At 34.6% G+C, this 25,802-nt stretch overlaps 1 protein-coding gene across 1 annotated transcript; it reads left to right on the top strand.

The window, feature by feature from the left end:
* The first annotated feature begins 59 nt into the window (after positions 1-59).
* LOC138335988 (F-box DNA helicase 1-like) lies at positions 60-23,166 on the top strand. The gene is made up of 20 exons (XM_069285226.1): positions 60-507; positions 6,191-7,562; positions 8,060-8,187; positions 8,628-8,756; positions 10,875-11,063; positions 11,806-11,925; positions 12,511-12,608; positions 13,485-13,563; positions 14,559-14,648; positions 14,891-15,119; positions 16,010-16,178; positions 17,004-17,140; positions 17,750-17,849; positions 18,255-18,379; positions 19,013-19,088; positions 19,683-19,871; positions 20,313-20,438; positions 20,896-21,002; positions 21,492-21,617; positions 22,061-23,166. Exons 2-20 carry the CDS (start codon positions 6,228-6,230, stop codon positions 22,202-22,204), a joined length of 3,696 nt encoding a protein of 1,231 aa, XP_069141327.1. The 5' UTR covers positions 60-507; positions 6,191-6,227; the 3' UTR covers positions 22,205-23,166.
* The last annotated feature ends 2,636 nt before the right edge of the window (positions 23,167-25,802 follow it).

A 25,802-nucleotide genomic window follows, 5' to 3' on the forward strand; every position in this document is an offset into this window, starting at 1 on the left:
TTTTCATCGGAAGGTACACAATCACTGAACAGTTAAGCGTTTCAATGAGATTGAATAAATCTCTTCACATGCACCAAAACCTCTCATACAAGACATACACACATTTTACGCAAGCACACACAATCAACAAACAGAAACATACCCGCACACACTACCACAAATACACAAAGCTAAGATACACTTTGTTCTTATTTGATCAGTGTGGAAACTGAAATGATGATAGTGTGTGGCAGAACGGTTTGACTGTAATGAATGCCGACACCAAAAGAAACTACTGGACATGATGAAAACGAACGGATATGCTAGACATGCTCGCGAGAGTAACTTGCTCTTTTGCTAATTACACCGCTGAGCTAGTCAATGTACGCAAATCACGTGTCTGATCCAGTACGAACTCGAAAAGTTGAGAAACGAAGTTTGACTTTTGTCTTAGTTTGAACATATTTTCTTGAATAAAACAAGCGGATTGTGCACCAGTAACTCATGAAAGCCCTCTCCTCAACAAAAGTAAGAGTATAACAATATTGGTGTTAGGCATTTAATTTACCACAGGATCCTGATATTAAGTTGCATTAGTTAGGTCTAGTTTCATATCAATTTGGACCCACCAGTCTTGTATCCATACCGTTTTTAGAGATATTTATGTTTTAAAACATAATAGTAAAACTCGATTCAAAATATTCTTGAAAGGATTGGATAACGGACATTATTAATTCTTTCCTGTTTGCCATTTTCCTTACAAGGTAAAAAAACGATGTGTATGTTTTATCTACATTTTCACTGCAGTTCCACTGTAATCTTACCAAGCGCAGTTTGCATTCATATAGCATATGAACTTCAAGCGTTCAGTATGACGTCATTATCATTGTGACGTCACAATTGTCGTGACAGCTATCACGGAAAACGGCTGTTCAAATGACTCTTCTATCAGTGACGATAACCAAGGATTTATAAGTGGTATACGTCCTTGGATAAGATAATAGCTAAAAATCATACCCTACATTATATACTATACACGGACGTACTTAGGATTTTTACCGATTTTGATTATATAGGCCGCTAAAGTCTCAGATCTCTGCATATGGGGGTCATTCAGAAAAGATTTTCAAAGCTATAATCTGGATTTAATAAGAGTATTTTTCAGTAAAAAGATGGTAGATATATAAATTACCACAACATGAGTTACATGTTACATATGACTCAGATACATATTGCATGCTTTCAGATTTGAAGTGTAGATTTAATGTTTTAAAATTATCAGAACTTGAAACAGTAACAAGAAGCGTTACCATGCCTATATTGTAAAACGAATTCTTCGTTGTATCATATTGTTGATATTATAGAGACGTTAGACTTTCTGTCTCATCCGTTTTTTTCCTAAATAAAAATTTCCGCGTACTGGATCCTGCTTTCGTGTGTTTTTGTTTGATTCTTCTTTAGTTTATCGCCATCTGTCAATATATGAATGTTCTCTCAATTTAGCAATGTTCTTCATAGCTACAAGTATAAGAATGTATGGTTTGAAAGTGTACCTTTACTCAGTGTTCATACATGTACTTATTTATATTCCATTATAATTGATAATACCAGCTACTGCTTATGTATTTTGTTACTGGTATTATTATCAGCAGGTGATATCCATGTTAACCCTGGTCCTAACCACATTAACAATGATAGGTATTTAACTGGAAATCTGTCTATTCTTCATCTAAATGTTCGTTCTATTCGTAATAAACTTGACTTAATTGAAAGTGAGTATTTAGATACTGATTGTTCATACATGTACTTATTTATATTCCATTATAATTTAATAATACCAGCTACTGCTTATGTATTTTGTTACTGGTATTATTATCAGCAGGTGATATCCATGTTAACCCTGGTCCTAACCACATTAACAATGATAGGTATTTAACTGGAAATCTGTCTATTCTTCATCTAAATGTTCGTTCTATTCGTAATAAACTTGACTTAATTGAAAGTGAGTATTTATAGATACTGAATTCTCTGTTTTACAGAATCTCACCTTAATAATTCAATCAATGATAAAGATCTGCACCTTAAGTCTCATCCCACCCTTTTCAGAAGTGATAGAACTGATAGACCTGGTGGTGGTATTATTATATACACTAAAAACAATGTACATGCTGTTCGTAGATCTGATCTTGAGTCTGTCAACTTAGAAACTCTGGTACTTGAACTAAAAACAGCTAATAAAAAATTTCTTCTGTGCTGTATCTATAGACCACCTAACTCACCCGCTGAATACTGGAACCAGTTTGATACCTTAATAGATACCCTGTCTAATGAGAACTGTAACTTGATAATTACTGGTGACATTAACCAAGACATGCTGTCCCTTTCTCCTACCTCTCATCTTACTCGTATCCTTTCTAAGTACCAGCTTCACAGTTTAATAAATTCTGCAACCAGAGTAACTCCAACTTCTGCCTCCTGCATTGATATATTTTATGTAAACAATCCTAACATTATACAGAGTTCTGAAATATTATCACCACTGTGTAGTGACCATTGTCCAATCAGTATTAATGTTTGTTTTAAAACTTTTAAAGAGAAGTCGTATAAACGTACTATCCATAAGTTCAATGAAGCTAATTGGACTGAAATGAATCGCTCTCTTTCGTCAGTTGACTGGCAGGCTCTAATTGACCCTAATGATAATGTTGATGATATTAATAATCTTATAATTGATAAAATCCATAGTTTAGCCGCCTTGCATATTCCTGTCAAAGTAATTAGAATTCGTCCTAATGATAAACCATGGATGACCCAGGAAATAAGAAGAAATTTGAGGGTTAAAAATAGATTACATAAGAAAGCAAGATCTACTAATAGGGAGAATGACTGGCTCAGATTTAGGATTGCACGTAATGATGTTATTGATATGATAAGACAGGCAAAACAAAACTATTTAAATAAATTACAAAATACCCTATCTGACAAGTCAATTCCGCCTGGCAAATGGTGGCGTATTGCCAAGTCTATTAGTAACTTCTCTAATAAGTCTTCTTCTTCACAACCTTTTAAAATTGGTGGTAATATAATTATTCATCCTATGGACAAAGCAGAGGCATTAAATAACTTCTTCTGTTCTATTTCAAATTCCACAGCTGAAGTTGATGATTCTGATCCTGACTTACCTCCCCTTAGTCACCTTAATTTTTCCAATATCAACATTACTGATCAAGATATCTTAGATCAAATTAACCTAATAAAACTTAACAAGCCTGCTGGACCTGATAATGTTTCTCCTACAATAATAAAAAATCTTGCACCTTCTATATTTACACCTCTGAAATTACTTTTTCAGAAAACTATTTTAACTGGTAAGGTACCACACTCTTGGAAATCCTCAAATGTTACTGCTATTTATAAAGGTAAAGGTTCTGTTGATGATCCCAGTAACTACAGACCTATTGCTATTACTTCCTGTTTAAGTAAATTATTAGAAAAAATTATTTTTAAATATGTATTTAACTTTGTAACGAAACATCATATCATAAGTGAGAATCAGTCTGGATTTCAACGTAGGGATTCAACTGTCAATCAACTTATTTCTATTTATGATGTAATTTCCAAAAACTTAGATAATGGTAAAGATATTAGATTAGTCTTTTGCGATATTAGTAAGGCTTTTGATAGGGTATGGCACAAAGGACTTCTTTATAAACTTAAAAAATATGGTATTTCTGGCAATCTTTACAAATGGTTTGAGAGCTATTTATCTGACAGGAAACAACGAGTTATCTTTGAAGGTTATATGTCCAATTTTAAATCCATTTCTGCTGGTGTTCCCCAAGGCTCTGTTCTTGGTCCTTTCCTTTTTCTTCTTTTTATTAATGACATCACTCATGAAATTAATACTAATGTAAAACTTTTTGCTGATGATACATCACTTTATGTTATAGTTGATGAAGATGTTATTACCCCAGCTAATGATCTCAACGATGACTTAGAATCCATTTATAATTGGGCTAAACTTTGGAAAATTCATTTTAATCCACAGAAAACTGTTGCTTTATCTGTTTCAAGGAAAAAGAGATACCATCCACCACTTATCTTTAATAATCAAATAATTAATGAACATGTTTTCCACAAACATCTTGGTGTTATTTTTAACTCAAATGGAAGCTGGGGTGATCATATTAAATATATATATGATACTGCTTGTAAAAGACTTAATATCTTGCGCATGCTTAAACACAAAATTGACAGGAAATCGTTGGAATCTTTATATCTCTCTTTCATCCGCCCCATCTTAGAATATGCCTCTTCTGTGTGGGATAACTGTAATATTGGAGACGAAAAACTTCTTGAATCTGTCCAAATTGATGCAATAAAAATTATTACTGGCCTCAGAAGTGGAACGTCTCATCAAATATTATATTATGAATCTGGGTTTGAAAAATTAAAAGATAGACGTAATAGACATAAACTCATTTTAATGTACAAAATAATAAATCACTTAACGGCTGACTATCTATATCACACTATTGAACCCTATATTAATAATAATGTTACTCACCGACTTCGCACTAATAGATTCTTTAATATTCCTCCATCCAGAACATGCACCTATGACCGTAGTTTCTTTCCCGATACAATGCGCCTATGGAATAATCTTGACCATTCTATTACCTCATCCCCTACTCTTAGTACTTTTAAAAAGAATTTAAATAAAACTCAAACACACTCTAATAGTAATGCTGTTAACTTCACCTCCTGTAATCCAAGAAAACTTAATATAATACTATGTCAATTACGTAATAATGCGAGCAATCTAAACTTTGACAAATATAAAGACCACCTTATTGATGACCCTGCTTGTTCCTGTGGCGCTGCTTGTGAAAATGCTGATCACTATTTTTTCTTCTGTCCTCTTTTTACTGACTCCAGACACTTTATTACTAACATTGCTAATCATTTCAATCATATCTCTTCTAAACTATTAACATCTGGTGATACCCAATTATCTATTGAAGAGAATCAATTCATCCTTTCTAATGTGACTAATTATATCTCTGCCACTAACAGATTCAATTAATCCTAGCTATCCTGTTAAATTTGTTATTTAGTCATATACTTACTATAAATATACTTATTTATGAATATCATATGCTAATCTTCTTGATGTAAGTTTAATCTTATATCTTTAATCGATGAATCTGAGTAAAGCTACACTATGTGTGTATGTGTGTGAGAGAGGGGTATGTATGTGATTGTTTATATGTATATATTCACTTACATTAATCCTGTAATATTGTCTATTTATGTATGTAAATATGTATGCAATGTAACCTCCGGGACGGGAGATGACTTATATAGGCTTGCCTGTTGTCAGATCCCTTTAATATTTGTTATTAATAAAATATGTTGAAATGAAAATCTGTCACCAGACTTAGACATTATGACAGATAGATGTCTGGGCCTAAACCAGACATCTACAGTATCTGTCATAATGTCTAAGTCTGGTGTCGGGGCCAGAGTATCTCGGGCTACCATCAATAGTGACGATTATAGGCGATTTTTTTTGTGTATTTTGATTTTTTAAAAATATGATACAAAAAAGACTGGATAAATGCAATCTTTTCGCAAATAATTTTTGTTTCCAAATTTTCGATACGGAAAATAACATTCCGGATTTTATTATGTCCGATTTCAGATTTCCATATTGTTTCCACATTTCAAAAATGGCCGCTGAAAGAAAATACGAACAATCCATTAATTTTCAGGTGAATGAGATTGCACGTTTATCTTTATACTTTTGTCCCGAAATCAATTTTATTTGTATACAGTATGTTATTCGATGGGAATAAATGAGTTTTTTTAGTTATTACCACAAGGGAATAATTATTGGATCGAGTATTTGTTGTGAAATCAGCCACACGAAATTGAAAGTAAAAGTAGAAGTCTAAGTTAGGCAATGTTTGCACTCACGTAATGGACTAGAATTTGTCATAATATTCATACACTTTCTTACTCCCACAATGTTAGAGGTATAGCACGACAAGACACTTTTGATCATTACGTCGTGTCTATTGCCCATCAGAAGCTTCTCAAAATCGACGTCTAATATTATGGGATTAACACTTTCTTTGACTGTAAATTGTGATTGCAGACATATGTTGTAATTGATAAATGTTTAATGAATTGCATATTCAACTTTTAGTTACTCAGCTGTTGATGGTTTATGAATATCGAACAACATGGATCCTGAGAATTTGAGCAATAGCATTAGCAAGACGTCAGTCGATGAAGATACGGTTATTTCAGATGAAGCCGATACACCAATGAAGAAGAGGCGCATTCACATGGATGTGCAGGATTGCTTTGCACACGCCCAAACAGAAGATGGTTTGCAGCCTTTATCAAATCCTTTGGAATCTTCCAATAAACAAAAACCTAAAACTCTTGCTCCTAGAACTCCCCGAGTTAAACAATCCAGAGTTCACAACACTAGCACTAGAGCATCATCTTTTGGAGGCCAACTTAAAGCACAGCACAAGGAAATTGCAGGTGGTTTTGAAAGTGCTACTCGTTTGTGTGCAAGTAGTATTCTACCAGAATTTGTAGACATGCAGAAAGAAAGCATTTCAACATTGCTAAATGATGCAAGTGGTGTATGTTTACCAAAGGAAGGATGTGAAAATAAAATCAGCACTTCTAGCACAGCTACAAACTGTGAGGTTTCCGTACAAAACATCAGCACATCTTGTTCTGTAATGAATAGTCAGGATGCAAACAGTAGATCAATTAGTGCATTGATGAGTAAAGAAATATCTAAATCAAATTCTTCTCCAAAGAATTCCCCTATGAACACTCCTTCAAAGAGTAGAAAACAGATGCTTCCATCAAATCAACAAAAGTTGACTAGCTTCTTTACAAGTTCTCAGAAATCAGAAACAGGAAATGGAAAAAGTGGTGAAGACGATAAATATGTGTATGGTACTACAGTGTCTAGTTACACACCTGTAAAAAGCGTAAACGGTTCGTCTGTTATTTTTGTCAGTGACAATGAAAGTCCGGACTTTCGCTCCTCTCAGAAACCATCACAGGAAAACAGTTCTGGGTATTCCTCTACCAAGAGTTCACCTACTAAATGTTCGCTGAAAGATCTCAAAGAAAACACAGCAGTTAAGAAGCTTTTTGAAGGACAGCGAAACCTTGTTGCTAATCCTAACTTGAAACCCAAAAAGGCTTCATCCGTTTCTAATAGGTTTAATTCTAACAAAAAGAGCATATATTCAAAAAAGGAACCAAAAGCTGACCAGTTGATGAGGATGGAAGCTGACTGTATTTCCTCCTCGGATGACGAGTGTATGTCGCAAGCCCTTGATTCTGTTGACAAGGCAGTCACAAACACGTATGGACTTCTTGGAAATGGAAGCTTTAATAAGAAGAAGGAGGAGAAGTTGGACTATTTCAGTATCCTGCCAACTGAAGTGATGGAGCACATCTTCTGTCACCTACCGATGTTAGATCTGTGTCTCAACAGCAACAGGGTGTGTAAACGGTGGAACGAAATCATCTCGTCCGAAAAGGTATAGAAAATTGTAAAATTTTATTCAAATATAATACATATGTACAACTACCTTATAATATCATTATGTTAGTTTTAAGATCCCATTTTAACAGTGTCGGTAAAGTTTTAAGGTCCTTGCAAATTGCTTCCAATTATTGTTATGCAAAAAAAAACCATGTCAAAATATGACATCACATTCACCGGAAGTTGGGACTAATCCACAGTAAATTGCAATGCAACTACTCCACCACTTTTGTAACACCATATTGTTTTATATTAACCATGATGAATTTGGAAATAACACAAATGTACACAATTTATTAGCATGACATATTGATCAGAAACTGGATGTGAAAATTAAAGTTAATGTTGTATATTGTTTTGTTTGATTATTTGTTTAACAGGCCCATATACATTACCAGCTTCAATTCAGCGACAAAAATGTAATTACATGTATTATATTCAGATATTAATTTTGCAATTTCCAGGAATTTTTTTTTCTCTTTACATTTACAGTTTATGCCATGGAAGAAACGCTACCACAAGCTGAAGAAAAATGTTGAGGGTACCTCTGATGAAATGATTAGTATTCTGTGTACAAACAACATGAGGTCTCCTTCAGTGTTCCTGACTGAAATCATCAGGTGAAGCTTAATATCATATAATTACCATATACATATATACTTCTTAAAAAGTCCAATTGATACTTCTGATTGAATAATATACATGTATTACAATTGTTGAATCTCAGTATATATTTGTATCTGAAATTAAAGTGACATTTTGAAGTCAAAAATCATTTCCATTTCAATAAATTAATAAATATTTTGTCATGAAATGTGCATAACATGTGCTGATTTTATTTACAATCTCTGATGTGCAGTGAATGTTTTAGCAGATTTTTATATCTAAATGTCCAATAACATTTTAAGGTATAATTAATAATTAATTACTATAAGAGTTTTTATTTTTATTAGATATCTGTGATCCTTTTTGTCAAAACAATGATAAAAAGATGTAGCTGAGTTTCTGGAAGCTGAGAGTATGAATTAGGTTTACATATAACGATCCTTGTATGTTGTAGTTACATGAAGGACATCAAGCCTGTGACCTCCAGTAACATGACCCAGTGCCTGGAGACACTACCTAAATACCAGTGGGCTAGAGAACTGCTGGAGGAGAGGGCACCCCACTGTATAGTCAACACGGTCAGTAGAAACTACGATCTAAGGTAGTAGAGAATGTCTATTTAACATTACCAATGTGGAACGGATGGTATCAATTCACTAAAAGTGAAAAATGGGCATATCTGAAGCTATCTAAGCCTGTCTGACAAACTGGTCGTTCTAGGACACTTAGAAACAAACTCATACCAAACTTCAGCATTAATGAGGTTAAGCTATAATTTACATGTTAGATCAAAATTGTCACTACATTTTATCTTGCATAGACTACGTACAGGTTAATTTAATTTTCCATTGAAGATGATTCTTAAAGTGAATAGCCGGAAAAAGGGAGGCTAAAGTCGGTAGAAATTATGTTGATATATCCAGTATAATTTCTTATGAAATAGAAAAATTAAATTTCCTGTCTAAATTGCTATGAATGCAAAGAAATAAATTTATATCATAGGAATCCTAAAACGTCCTCCCGGCTGGCTATGTCCGTGTTGATATATGACCTATGAAAGGCTAATGAACACATTAAGACTGGTTTTCATTGCCCGACTATTCACTTTTAACATAATTCAATATTATATATAAAAATAGAATAAGAGATTGATAATATTTTATCTTTGTGCTGTCTATTGTGTTTTATAAAAGCAAACGAGAATCTGTTCAAAATAAAAAAAAAAAAAATAGAGAAAATTAAAAAAAAAAATGGAATCTACTTAAATTAGATAACTAGACTTCTTTCATATGAATTTTACATGTGCCACTTTCTTTGATATGACTTTAACAATAATGTGACTGTTTTGATAATGATTCGTTTAATTTTTTTTTGGATTAACATGTACAGGATGCCACAATATCTGCTTTGTTTCAGTTCTGTATTTGTCTCTGTACTCTCTGCTGATTCCTTAAGTCTTACTTCAAGAAACATCTTCCATATATTTGTCTTTGCAATTTGTGTTGTCATTTACAAAGTCCATTCAGTCTCGCATCAAGTAACATTTTCCAAATAAGTATTATAAATTGCCACAATTTGTCTTTAAGTGATCATGTGTTTACCATTTTGTTTCAGAATTTAGTTCTATCCATGAGCTTAAATTGATTTACAGAATGAAAAGAGAAGAAACAAAATTCTTTCAATTAAATTAAATTTATTTAACAACAAGTAAATGTTGAAAACAATGTATCCGCATATACAGCTCCCTGTAATCTCACCATGCACTCAGTAGACATACCTACACATCTCTCAGACATTACAAGTTATCAATATTAAAACAAACACACTTTCATCCATTATATCAAGAAGTTAATAAATTAAAATTAAAAATATATATATATATATATAAATTGTTACAAAGTTGCATGTCCAAATTAAGTAGTTGACAACAATTGTAATACATATACTAAATCACTGACACACAATAAAATAAGGATGGTTGTGAGGTGTTCATAAATCATAAGTGAAGCTAGTGCTGGACATCAGGAGTACTAGTCCTCAGCATCAGATTTGTCATCTATGGAGTAGAAGGAAGCTCTACAAATTAAAAAGAAAAAATATTAAACAATTGGACCATTATTCAAGTTTTATTCTCAATGTTAATTATTTGAAATTGCATGTCTCTGACGCGAATTAACGTTTAAGATAGGCCTTACTGGTCATGAAATAAATAAGTATTTTATACGCAGTGAACGAAAAATACGTCTTATAGTAATACTTTTTGTTCAAAATTAAGTTTGAATAAATGTATAGGATTAAATGAGGAATTCGATGACTGAAATAACTCCGTGTATTTTGATGATTTGTGCCTGGATTTAACGAAGCCATGCCTCACAGCTCGCACTACCAGAAAATGTATAATTACACAATAAATTACGCAAAATATCAATTCCAAAGTGTTATCGGTGGCATAGTATAATAATTGTCAACTCAAAATCTCGCTTCATGATCGATAAAGCTTCTTATTTTGTGGATTTATTTACTTTTTGCACATCAAAGAAAAGCCGACACGCGAAAATGCTACGCCGACTTTGAAGCAATCGAGGCAAAAATGTATCAATTTAACAATAATGTGATTATTTATAGGTGCCTGGGAATTAAGGGCAGGGCGCCGCGCCCTGCTAACCCGACCTAGCTGGAACACTGTTAACAATAATGTGATTAACCCTTGGAGTATGATCACATGTTTGGTGATTATAGCGGAGTCTGTACAGGAGATACAGAAAGTACTAGCCTGTCTTACCTCTCCCTCATCTGACTGTACTACACAGGAGGTTCTCGAGTGTCTCTACCGCCTCGCAACATTTCTACATGTCTTCAAGAAAAAGTGGTCTAAAGGTCCATTTAGTGGGTGTGTGAAGTACTCATTGATAGCTAGAAAATGTCCTGTTAAGATAGAAATTATACTGATTAATTCACATAGCCATACAGTTGTCAAAATTTGTTCGTGCTCAAAATCAATATTTCATTTACCGTACCTATTGAAGAAATGTTCATAAATTGGTGTAAGAAGATAAGATAAATCATCAATTCTTACTGGTATGTAATTAATTTTTATTTGTTTTCATACTAAATCCAACTCTCTGATTGGCAGATTCTTTTTCTTCATATACTATGAAGAAAAAAATCTGAGAATGGCGTGAAAATCCGATGTACTCATGACTTCACAATAGAGACATCGACGTTGCGTATTGATTTAGAAAAGATAATCCATTGCAAAAATCAATAGAATTGTACATTTAAACATATTTTATTTTATCAAGTAGGCTGAAAAATTAATTATAATCATTGATGTAACTATTTTTTAACTTCATAGAGGTATGAAAGAAATTTTGTTTGCTACGCGGATTCACACAGTTTGCAAACACAATTTCTTTCATACCTCTATAAAGTTAAAAAATAGTAGCATCAATGCTTAAATAACATAATGACACAAAGTAATCTATTGTTATTGGATATCTACCGATATGTGTTTTATTAGAAATTGGATTTAAAAACGATTTAATGACTCAATGAAAATAAGACTTATACCTTGCTGTTAGTAATTCGTTGCCAGTTAATTTCTTGATGCTCAATATTTCTGTTTTCTCTAGAATGCATTACCGTCTGTTTTATGCCCTGTACTTGTATGAAAATGCATCTGCTGCTATTTTGGGGGACCTTAAGGAGGCACTCAGTGGAAAATCTGGTCAACAGTGTATGGTCAAATATGGGTAAGTAACTTAAGTCATCACTTCATCAAATATGTTGGGGTACCAGAAAGGGGTATTTTATGGAAGGTCGAATAGTGTATGTTCCAGTATGTGCAAGTGACTCGGACTACTTATATAGGACATTTTGAGGACCAGACCTTTCCTCAAGCCTTATATTTCCCATAGACAATGCATTGCTCAAGAGTTTTGTCTTCTTTGAAATATTTAAAGTGTACAAGTGGATGCAACATGACACATCATTTATCTTGTATTATAATTTAAGTTTTACCAGTGGTTAGGGAACACACTGGAGAAACTGGCCAACAGTATTTGGTCAAGTACTGACTGGTAAACAAATACCGTAATAACACTTTTCATTTACTGTCTGGAGAAACTATCGAGGGTATGTTCTAGGGAATCTGGTCAATGGTTGATAATGCCATTACATCTGCCATATTCACCTGGGAGGGGGCATGATAGAGCATTTTAAAGGAGATATAACCAGAAGGATATGGATATTCTAATTTGTTATACATGAAAAATTGTTTTGTACATAGTATTCCTTACTACCTGTGATGTTTTAATAATGATAATAAATGTTTACAGCTGTGCTGATACCAGCCTGAGGCTAACACATGAACAGATGCGAGTGGTGAACCACGACTGTCATCCAGGAGAGATAGCCAAGATTGTTGCTTTTGCAGGTATTAAAATACTAAATACCATATTTATAAAGCTAACACATGTATTTCAAAGTTTCATTTTAATGATGAATGATGTGGACGTAATTGTGTTGTAAACATTGTTATTATACTATGTGTGGTTCATATCAGCTATTAATTAAAATACAATGTATTAGCAATAGAATTTTACACTCTTAAAAGAGATTTTTCCTGCAGTATAATTACACAAATACATAAGAAGGATATTTCGATAAATATTAATGTATGAGGCAGCAAATACCACTAGATACTAGGGCTCGATCAATATATCAATATACTGATACATATTGGTTTTCGGCAGTGTATGGAATATTGAAACACAAACATGCTGTATATCGCTATATCGTTTTAACAACTCACCCTACTGTTTTCATTATAGACATAGGAAATTCAAAACAAGTTTATTCTAAAACATCATTCAAGTAACAGCACTTCAATCAAAAGGAAGTATTTAAAGCATCTGTGTCACCTAGATAGATTAGAAATGTCTTTTCATAACTAAGAATACGAATTGACAGAAATTAATTAACACAGATGATAAACCGAATCTAATGTTTGGTAGATTTTTTTCCTGGTTATAGAATATTTTATCAAAATTGTCTTTTATTGTCACAATATTTGAAATACAATGGTCAACTGAATTTGAAAAAGAGGTCCACTGTATTGTAAATACGTATCGTGTATTGTTTCAGTGTATTGTCACTACGTATCGTTTTAGACCTTCCAATACCCAGCCCTACTAGATACACCAGTTACATACATCAGATCATGTTGGGATCAATACCATTGGATATATAAAAAACTGGGATCCCTAGTCTTCCTACATAACTTATAACATGTATTATTGTTAACTAACAGGTACAGGAAAAACCACAACCCTACTGAGATACACACAACTGAGGCCACAGACCAAGTTCCTTCTGGTGGTGTTCAACAAGTAAGTATGAATTTTGTATAAAATAGGTGAGGTTACAATATCGCCTTTAATAGATGGCAGAGAAATCATGTTATTAATTTAGTCATTGTAGGCCAAAAAACTGTGGACTTCAACAGAGAAATCATGTTATTAATTCAGTCATTGGAGGCCACAAAACTGTGGACTTCCACAGAGAAATCATGTTATTAATTCAGTCATTGTAGGCCACAAAACTGTGGACTTCCACAGAGAAATCATGTTATTAATTCAGTCATTGTAGGCCACAAAACTGTGGACTCCCACAGAGAAATCATGTTATTAATTCAGTCATTGTAGGCCACAAAACTGTGGACTTCCACAGAGAAATCATGTTATTAATTCAGTCATTGTAGGCCACAAAACTGTGGACTTCCACAGAGAAATCATGTTATTAATTCAGTCATTGTAGGCCACAAAACTGTGGACTTCCACAGAGAAATCACGTTATTAATTCAGTCATGGTAGGCCACAAAACTGGACTCCCACAGAGAAATCATGTTATTAATTCAGTCATTGTAGGCCACAAAACTGTGGACTCCCACAGAGAAATCACGTTATTAATTCAGTCATGGTAGGCCACAAAACTGGACTCCCACAGAGAAATCATGTTATTAATTCAGTCATTGTAGGCCACAAAACTGAGGACTCCCACAGAGAAATCATGTTATTAATTCAGTCATTGTAGGCCACAAAATTGTGGACTCCCACTTTGTTACTGTCAGATGCTGCACTGTTATTCTGCTCATGAATATTAGGTCTGTGTTATTAAAGTTAACCTTCATAGACAAAAACCTGTGATATGTTGTTCAAGGAACAATTATTATTTCCTAGATTTGACGGATAATATTTGCATTGATCTGATGGTACACAACTTTCTCGATGAAATTCAAGGTGCTTTATCAACTATAATAATGAGGATAACTGCTATAAGCTTTTATGATCATATAATATGAATGATGTGTTTCTCTCTCATCTAGGTCAGTGTGTGATCATGCAAAGACCAAGTTCCCTCGGAATGTGGACTGCAGGACTGGACATTCTTTGGCCTTTGGTAAAGAGGGATTTAGGTAATGAAAAAAAATACAATTCAGTATCGGTAAAAACAGCAAGCTGCTAAATTTAATACAAATGATGTTGATTCAGTTTTCAAGATTACATAAATGTCGTCTGAAAATGATATTGTACAGTACATTATATGTTTTCAAAGTGTGATAACATATTTGGATCTTGATGCTTTTTTGTGTGATACATCTGTATAATGTAGAATTTGTATTAATTATTTCTAGCTTGTATCTACTTTTTTTTCTAGGTACAAGAATGCTGGAAAGTTCAGGGGGAATGGCCCGACTGTGTATAGCATCACACAAACCATACCAAACAAAAAGGGAGATAACTTGTTTATCAGAGCTAAGTTCGTTCTCGACACTTTGAATACCTTCCTTTCTTCGGCTGACCCTGTTCCAACAGAACATCATGTACCAGATTTTAGGACAGATGACGCAGGCAACAGGGTACCAATAGATCCCCAAAAAAGGAAGGTAAGTACCACACAAAAACTAGCCATCTAGTACAACCGTATTTTCTGTTTATAGAAGTTAAGCATAGACATATGACTAGCTAAGAGGCATACAAACAATCATATAGGTTGTATATAGGATGTATGGTTTTGGAGATACTGGAGATTCTGTGGTATCTACTTTCTGACTTTGTATGGTAATCGAAAATCTTCTTCTCCCACCATTCACTGATTTGTCACCAGTTTTAGCTGTGAAAGATTTCTCTTGTCAACCTCTAGGGTATGACAGATTGATGTACAGATGACAGAACCATCTTCATACCGTGGTTAAAATGCTTCTTTTGGGGTTATTATCTCATCTTTTTCTTTTGTTTATGGGAGAAAAAGAATCATTCCCTACCTAAGAGGGTGTCAAAATTACAATACTCGAGGGAATTCATGAATGTCCATCCCTTGTCAACATTTAGGTTGGATTTGTGTGTTATTTCGTTGTCACTCCCTCTAGGTAGGGAAAGATTCTATTATTCTCTGTATACATACTGTATCCTAATGAGGCTGTATTCTCTGACTTAATAATACTGTATCCTAATGAGGCTGTATTCTCTGACTTAATAATACTGTATCCTAATGAGGCTGTATTCTCTGACTTAATACATACTGTATCCTGATAAGGTTGTTTTAGATGTATGTGGACGACACCTTTTACCTGTGGAATCGTATGAAGGACCTAGATGATAAGGTTGTTTATTTGTTTTAGATGTATGTGGACGACTGTGTTATTTCGTTGTCACTCCCTCTAGGTAGGGAAAGATTCTATTATTCTCTGTATACATACTGTATCCTAATGAGGCCACATTTTACCTGTGGAATCTTATGAAGGACCTAGATGATAAGGTTGTTTATTTGTTTTAGATGTATGTGGACGACACCTGTTACCTGTGGAATCGTATGAAGGACCTAGATGACAAGAATGTTCCGATATCACACGATGGGTACCTGAAGCTGTACCAGCTAAGCCGGCCTCGTCTTCACTGGAACTACGACTGTATCCTGATAGACGAAGCTCAGGACCTCACTCCAGGTACTGTATGGCAGTCCAATGTCTTCAGGCTTATCTAACGAAATATTTTAGGTTTAAAAGGAATATAGAAGGTTATGGATTATTTGAATCTTGAATTTGTTCAGTTTTTGATGGATTGAGTTTTCTCCCATACTTCACAGGGATATCCTGTGGTTGCTAGGGAAAAGATATCTCTATCTTACACAGGGGGGTGTAAAACAGCTCACACGCGCTAGACAATAAGGTGACGTCATCAATACATGCGGCGTAACTTCAGCACGCATTGTAGATGACGTATAACGACGTTCCTGCGATAATGGCGCGGTGAAAAAGCTGAAAACCAACTGGAATTTCATCATTTTTTCTACTAAGTATGGGAGAAAAAGAATCAAACATGGGTCTGTGAAGTGGACAGGGATATCTCAACCTTCGCGAAAGATTTTGGCCGTCAACCCTCGGCAAGCCTCGGGTTGACCGGCCAAAATCTTTCACTTTGGTTGAGATATCCCTGTCCACTTCACAGACCCATGTAACATTCTATTATTCTGTTCCTCAATTTTAGTATCAAGGGTTTACCCATAGGCAGTTCTTACATGACATAAATACAGACAAACCTGTCTATAACAACTACCCAAGGACCAAAGAAAGGTGGTCTCTATAGCTAGGTGGTCTTTATACACAAGCCAAAGGTGTGTATCCAAAAACTGCAGGTCCGTCGGGATTTATTCTTGAAATAATGGCTTTAACAAATGGTCGAACCGGTCATTCGAAATAAATGAAAACAGCCCAGAAATGGCCACCAGACATTCAGTACATTGTTAAATACTTATGTTGGATTTGTTACAGCTATATCGGACATCTTACTGAGTCAGAACACATCTAAGATACTGGTCGGTGACCCTCACCAGCAGATCTACTCCTTCAGAGGAGCTGTCAATGCTATGCAGATTGTACAAGCATCTACAATCTTCTACCTGACACAGGTAAATAAAGAGTACCTTTGATCATATAACCACGGCTTGGCATAGAAATTTAATAGTCGGATACATATTAAAAAGAAAACGTATCAAGATTTCACTTTCAACAGTCAGAACATTATATATATAAACACAGGCACTGTGTATTTGTACTAAGGTCTCAGGCGAACTACGATCACTTTCGCGAATCCGAATAAATTCACGAACGAATTCATCTTGGCGAATTAATATCAACATCATTTACACTAATAATAATTTGCATTCATTTTTTCAATCAGTGAATGTTAATCTTATTGAAATTGTTTTGAAATGGAAATTGTGGAATTTATTTGCTGCGATAGACAGTTGATTTATAGTAGTCTGCAAGTGTAATCTATATCTGTGCATCAGCTACAACACTAACTGTGCTAAGGAAAATATGGGCAAAACTATTGTTACCAATAATGTTTGCTCTTGTTTATCAAAACTTACTTCTGTTTTACCTGATTCACTTCTGAAATTTCATAATGCACAGGTCTAGTCTTTGATTTAGAAGAACCTAAAGGAGTTAATGAGATATGTATATTTATTTGACAGTGGAACCCAGTACATGATTTTATAATTGTTTTTTTACAGTCATTCCGGTTTGGTCCAGAGATTGCAGAAATTGCAGCTTGCTGTCTGGAATTATTGAAAAATGAGAAAAAGAAAACGCTGGTTGGAAATGGCCAAACATGTAAGCTTCATAATGTCTGCATTATGAACAGATGCCCCGTATGATTTAAATCCTGTAATTAGTATCCTAATGATATCTATGATGGATACAATTGTTTCATATCCCTCCTTCACACAGTCTTTCCAACCCACACTCGTTACCTTGTACCTCCTTATCACAAGAACTTGTTAACGAGTTCACATAGATGAGATGGTCAGTTTGACTCATATTTCGACTGTAGGAAAAAAATTGAGATTTCATATTTGAGACATGGGCTCACGTAGATTTGACAGAATGTCCATTCATAATAACTAAGGTCATTTTAATTTAAAATCTTGACCTTTGAATCTCATTAGAGAACCATTGTTATTATTGGAAAGCTAGAGTGACATGTAGATTTTGAGTGTAATGTCTCTACTATCACAGGTCAAGTGTTAGGAGAAAAAGTCGGTCAGTTGGCCGTGCTGACCAGATGTAATTTTACACTGTTCAATGAAGCTGTGAAGAGATGTTGTCATGAGAACACTGAAGATAAGGTGGCGTTTGTCGGGGTAAGCACTCATATACATGCTTAGATCTCAAAATATGTAATATTTACTTAAATTGCATAAATTCACAGACAGATATACTATAAACTAGCTTTCTTTCATGGCCACTAAATTGAGATTTCCATTTCAAAGCATTTTCACTGAGATTTAACGGATTTGATATTGAATGGAAATTCTTTTGAATTGAATTGTGAAAGAATTGTGGAAGATTTAATTACCTTGATTGTAAAATTTGTAAAAATAAATTGCCCACAAAAGAAAGTTGGTTTATAATACATATACCATCAAGCAAACAATTACCCTGACTTTCAATACATCTGAAATTGTATACAGGTATAAGGGAATAGCAGTTAAAGTTGACATTTTCTACTGAAAACCTGCAGAATGTTACAGTAACTGTATTTTTATCACTTTTTGAGCTGGATATATGGCACTTACCCTGTAGGCATAAGAGTATTGAAGAGAAAATGCTTTATAGTGGTATATATATATATGCTAAACAATCATAACTCATTTATCCCTGCAAATTCAAAATGAACTATTCCAGCCTTTGAATAAGAAGTGCTCAAATGTGTAAACAGGGGTGAAGGAGTTATCAGTGGTGGTGTTATAATACTAGTATCATCACTATTTCAGGGCACAGATGGATTTGGGTTCGGAATGATCATGGATATCTACTGTTTGTTGTTAAGTCCTGAACAAAGGAAGGAAGGTAAGTGAGGTTGTTAACAAGTGATTTCTAAATGTGTTATGCTCCAACAACTTTTAGAGAACTTTAGAACACAGTGGGTCTTACTTGCCACCATAGAGAAATGAGGTTCTTCAGTAAAACTTCACATATGAATGAAGTTAAAAATCATGCAGAATTAAATTTAGTAGAATGGATTAAAGTGTAATGGCCATTAGAACTATGGAAGTGTGGGGTAGGGTTATAAGTTACCCATTTGCTTACAGTTCTAGTTTATAGTCATAGTAATAGAACTGTTTGTTTGTTTAGTTTTAAGTCATATTAACAGCCAGGGTCATGTAAGGACGTGCCAGGTTTGTTGGTGGAGGAAAGCCGGAGTTCCCGGGGGAAAACCTCCGGCCAGCGGTCAATACCTGGCAACTGCCCCACATGGGATTCGAACCCGCTTCCCAGAGATGGAGGGTTTGTGGTTATATGTCCGGACATCTTAACCACTCGGCCACCGCGGAACTGATTTCACATGTTTATAATATATGTATGTATAATAATGTTGTACGAGTGACTTTGGTCTCATTGATGAATCTATTCGTCTAGTCCCACCATTTTCACATTTGACAGAGAGAAGAGAAATAGAACACAAGTTGATCAAGTGTTTTAGTGACCTGCCTGCACTGGAGAAATACGCCACAAAGGTCCAGGATAACGACCTTCTGGGGAAGATCAAGATCGTCCGCCAACATCACCACAATCTTCCAGGCTACATTGATAAAATCCTCAAAAAGACCGTTCGTGACACTAGAGTAGCGGGTACATGTTTTCTTTTAAATCGTAATATAATTTTTGATTCTGATTTGTTTCTCATAATGTAATTTACAAAAATCTGGTACATTGTGCATGAGAAAATGTAAGACTATTATTAAGGCCCTGCATTGAGTTGTGGGTGCCCTATAGTAATCAGATTGTCTGTTTGTCCATTAGCACAATTTCATATACTTTTATTTTCATTCCATCCATTCTGTATGTCAAGTAATTGTCTAAGTATTTTATTGTCTGCACTGAGACAATTATCAATTTTAAGTTAAAAGGCGTAGTCTTTTTTTCTTGTGTTTAAAGAAGCCTTTCTGTTTATTTTGGTATCTGAAAGCTGAAGGTATTTGTTAGCTGAAAGCCTACCTCAAACAGATGTATAGACATACTACACCGTTTCCCATTTGATACAATAACGATAAGCCACCCCCTGTATTACAGATGTAGTCCTGAGTACAGCCCATAAGTCCAAGGGACTGGAGTTCAGTACGGTACACCTAACAGACGACTTTGTCACCTACATACAGATGCAGGAGCTGGAGCAGACGTTCCATGGTACACCCCTACGTAAGTTTTGTCATCATGATGATTCAGTGAGATAGCACTATACTATGGGTGAAAATTCCACTATCACAAGGGGACACAACGTAAACATACTGCTGTCTCCTATAACATATATACACTCACCATGCAGTGTACCACGTACATGGAAGGGTGTCATTAAATGATCTTGGCTCTTGAAGCATCTTGAAACTAAAGCACACAATATTATGGTATGTGTACTGAAATTTAACAGTTTTTACAGGCATTTTGGGCAATATTAAGGAAAAGGTTACTTTTAAGCTGATTGAAAGCCAACATATTATTGAATCTTAAACTAACTTTTGAGAACAAAAGTGAATTTCCATGCCTCCTCCCTGAAATGGAGATGCGTAGGGGTCCTGTTCTGTCCTGCTTTGATATGGAGGCTGTCAGGCTGGTGTCCTTATTTCTAATCTGGTAATATGTTTTATGCTATTTTCAGGATTGCCGAGTGAAGATGAGAGTAACCTTCTGTACGTGGCTGTAACTCGGGCTAAAAATGCCCTCATTATGTCACCCACCCTAGCTAAGCTGATCCAGAGAGCTGGGGTAAGTAAAGCACCATATTCATCATACATATACATATGTCAATCACTAAACTTTCTTATCACTCAAAACAGTTGAAATTTTTGATTTTCTGTTTCAGTTACATACTTCAGAGAAGTAACAATCAAACATAATATTCATTTACTAATGAAACATTTTCATAGCTATGCATCTATACATGGTCACACAATGACTGGCAGACTGAGAAACGGCAAATTTGTCAGCAGCTAAATCGCCATCAAGTTTCATTGAAATCCCTGTAGTAGTTATAACAATAAAACACTTACTACCACTACTGATGTCAATGAAGGCATAATCAAGTCACATCCCGACTTATCACAATTTTTCATCGTTAACCTGTCTTGCATTAATAAACTATTGTTTTTGGAGGATTTTTGGTTTGCGTTACTTTCCAAATTAAGGCACCAGTGAAAGACTCTCAGGAAAGATTGATGTTTCAAATTCTGTTTAAATGATAAATCTTACTTTCAGTGTGCTTTTGAATACCCGGTGCTGAGCTCGGTGTTGAAAGAGAAAGGTGTGGCATTCGCATGCATGAAAACAGAAGCAGAGTTTAAACCGTATGCCTTGACCCTACAGAAAAAAGACATCAAATTGGTGAGACAAAAAAAAATGTTTCTTTGTTTCTATAACTACACTTAAAAATTGAGAGGAAGCATTTAATGTTGTCCATCTCACATTCCATCCAACTTTCATGTGATCAACGTATCATAAAAAAAGAACGCTAGAAGAGAATAAAACTTTGTTAATTGTTTATGATTTTAAAAGTTTTTTGTGAAATAAATTTTCTTTTTATCTAAATTCTTTGAAAAGACAGATAATACCCAAACCTTATGCACACTAAGAATGTGTTTATCATTTCCCTTTTCTTCTATTTGTACAAAATGAACTATTGATGTAACAAAGTGTTTTGCATTGTTCCCAAAAATGACTGAAATAGTAGAATTTGGTTGACTTTTTCCTTACAATTACATTATTAGTTTTCACATAATGGTATTGCAAGCTTAAAGAGAGAAATGACAAGTGTTGTTATATTTCAGAGTAACGGTACAACAGTTACTGGCGGTGTGTACAGTCCAGGGACTATCAAGGTGGAAAACCCAATGTGGGGAGGACTCCTCGGTACTACTGCTGAGGATTGCAAAAAGGAGGAGGAATATGAGGAGGCGAGGAGAAACAGATGAAGACTCTTTAACGTATAGAGCATGTTAATTACTGATGATTGATGGAATTGTCTATAGTGGACCTGCCAATTACCATAGATGGGGGAAAGGGCCAGTGAAAGTGAAAATTGTATTTCCATGGATGGGGGAAATAGCATACGGGAAGTGAACATCATTTGAAAGGGACTACAGAAAATTGATATGTTTATCAACATAGATTTTTAAAGTGCCAACAGAAAGCGCATGTTGTCTTGAAGTGGTGAAATGGCCTTTAGGAAGTTGACCTTTAACTTATTAAAGTGGAAGGGTGAAAGGATGTACAGTATGTGACTAACTTATTACAGTGGCCAAAAATCCACAAAAGTATGGACTGATGGAAGCTTTACTTAAAACTAAACAGATATAAAATTCTGAATAAAGAAGAGAGAACAGGTAGATATGTATTCAGGAAGGAAAGCATAAAATGGTTAGGGTCAATACTTGTTTTCAGACTTGATAAAAGAAAACAAATCACGAGAGAGTGTTTGGAGGGAACTTGCTGTGATATTTGGTTGTGACTATACACACCTTAGTGTATATTTTATATATACAGTCCTAGTGACTGGACGGACCAATAACAGTCAATGTGGCTTTAACATGTGATATATGCTTGTTCATTATTTTTATATACATGTATATATATATTCTGTTATGTAGTTATTTTAAAGTGTAAGCTATAACTGTTGATGTAGAATGTAGAAATACATTGCATTACCAGGTTTGTGCAATATAAACCAACATTATCACAAATGTCTTTGTGGATCACTGCCACTTCTCCCTACATCCATTATCACAAATGTCTTTGTGGATCACTGCCACTTCTCCCTACATCCATTTTCACAAATGTCTTTGTGGATCACTGCCACTTCTCCCTACATACATTATCACAAATGTCTTTGAAGATCACTGCCACATTTACATACATTATCACAAATGTCTTTGTAGATCACGCCACTTCTACATACATTATGACTCATGTCTTTGTAGATCACTTCTCCCTACATACATTATGACTCATGTCTTTGTGGATCACTGCCACTTCTCCCTACATACATTATCAAACTCATGTCTTTGTGGATCACTGCCACTTCTCCCTACATACATTATCAAAAATGTCCTTTGAAGATCATTGCCACTTCTCCCTACATACATTATCACAAATGTCTTTGTAGATCACTGCCACTTCTCCCTACATACATTATCACAAATGTCTTTGTAGATCACTGCCACTTCTCCCTACCTACATACATTATCATTACACAAATGTCTTTGTAGATCACTGCCACTTCTCCTACTACATTATCACAAATGTTGCTCTCATCTCCCTACATACATTATCACAAATGTCTTTGTAGATCACTGCCACTTCTCCCTACATACATTATCACAAATGTCTTTGTAGATCACTGCCACTTCTCCCTACATACATTATCACAAATGTCTTTGTAGATCACTGCTCACTTCTCCCTACATACATTATCACAAATGTCTTTGTAGATCACTGCCACTTCTCCCCTACATACATTATCACAAATGTCTTTGTAGATCACTGCCACTTCTCCCTACATACATTATCACAAATGTCTTTGTAGATCACTGCCACTTCTCCCTACATACATTATCACAAATGTCTTTGTAGATCACTGCCACTTCTCCCTACATACATTATCACAAATGTCTTTGAAGATCACTGCCACTTCTCCCTACATACATTATCACAAATGTCTTTGTGGATCACTGCCACTTCTCCCTACATACATTATCACAAATGTCTTTGTAGATCACTGCCACTTCTCCCTACATACATTATCACAAATGTCTTTGTAGATCACTGCCACTTCTCCCTACATACATTATCACAAATGTCTTTGTAGATCACTGCCACTTCTCCCTACATACATTATCACAAATGTCTTTGTAGATCACTGCCACTTCTCCCTTACATACATTATCACAAATGTCTTTGTAGATCACTGCCACTTCTCCCTACATACATTATCACAAATGTCTTTGTAGATCACTGCCACTTCTCCCTACATACATTATCACAAATGTCTTTGTGGATCACTGCCACTTCTCCCTACATACATTATCACAAATGTCTTTGTAGGATCATTGTCTTTGTGGATCACAGCCACTTCTCCCTTACCCGCCCTGTTTGTAAATTTTATTTAAATCTAAGTCTGTACATGACAGGTGCTAGAGACCTTGTATTGTCAGGGATCACCACAGACCAAAATTTTATGATGGAGGAGAGTGCGGAACCAGATTTTTGTTTAAAATAATCTAAGTTACGCGAATGTCATTTCAGCAATATACTTAAAATTGTGTACATGTACAAAGGAAAGATGACTCAACATTAGCTAAGTAAAACTAATGAATAATAAATAAGTAATTATAATATTTATTATTTATTTATTTTACTTGCTAAATAAATAAGAATTTTTGCTTTAAAAAAAATGCAACAACTGAATAAAGTTAAGATTTTTTTTTTATTCTGATGCCATTATGATCAATCATGATAACAAAATAACAAGTTCAAAAAGACAATAATTATATCAAAGTTGACTCAATAAAACTATGTCCATAGTCCATACAGCACTAATAATACACGCATCAAAGGCAACACATATCACTAAAATTTCACTAAATTACTAATATGTATGAACTGTAGTTTCACAAAGTTTCATTAAGAGTTTTTCACAATGTTCATTGTCCTTTATCACATAGCTACACAGAACGGTCTTTCACGCCTTCCTCTAGATCTGTCATGTCCTCATCAAGTTCAATGTTGATCTTCCTTTGTCGCATCATAGACCACAGTTCTCATGTTCTGCTAACGTTTAACTCCTCTGGCTCTTCCCTGTGGTGATACCATCATCAAAGAATTCAGAACCTTCTTTGATAGCCTGTTTCTCAACTGCTTCTTGACTCTTTTTAAGCTGGAAAAGCCTCTCTCACAATCTGAAAAATGAAAATCATAAGGTTAGTGGATTCAAGACAGGTTATCAAAACAAACATTAATACAATATTAAATACTTTTATAGTGAATATTACAAAACTTAATTATTTGGAGGAATCTTTCACTGTAATTTGGTTTTTTTTAACAAATTTGAACTTAAAGGATGTTATTTTTTTTTTCTATTTTTTTTTTGTTTCAATTCATTTGATTCAAATATAAGAATAAAAAGTTTAGATAACTTACCAGCAGTTGATGCATGCAGACACCACAAGGCAGATCTCAGCCAGTTTTGCCAGGTTTGGATACAGTGGTGCATAGGTACTGGAAATGGACTTTAAGGTGTTCTGGAATGACTGATCTTGGTTCCTCTTAAGGATCATTCTGAAGGACTGATATTCCAGCAGTGTAGACTCGGAATCAATGACAGTGTTGAAGTGATCAGTAAGAACCTGCAGAAGAAAGACAGTATTAATAAAATTAAGATATTCAAACTTGGTAAATGCAGGTTATAGCATTTCCAAATACAAAATTATTATTAAAAGCTATTAACTTCAGAAATAATATAAATACCTTTACAGCTTTTCTTCTCCGATGAACCTTTTAAAGCTTTATCTTACC

The sequence above is a fragment of the Argopecten irradians genome, chromosome 12 (genome assembly GCF_041381155.1).
Source record: "Argopecten irradians isolate NY chromosome 12, Ai_NY, whole genome shotgun sequence".
Taxonomy (NCBI): Eukaryota; Metazoa; Mollusca; class Bivalvia; order Pectinida; family Pectinidae; genus Argopecten; species Argopecten irradians.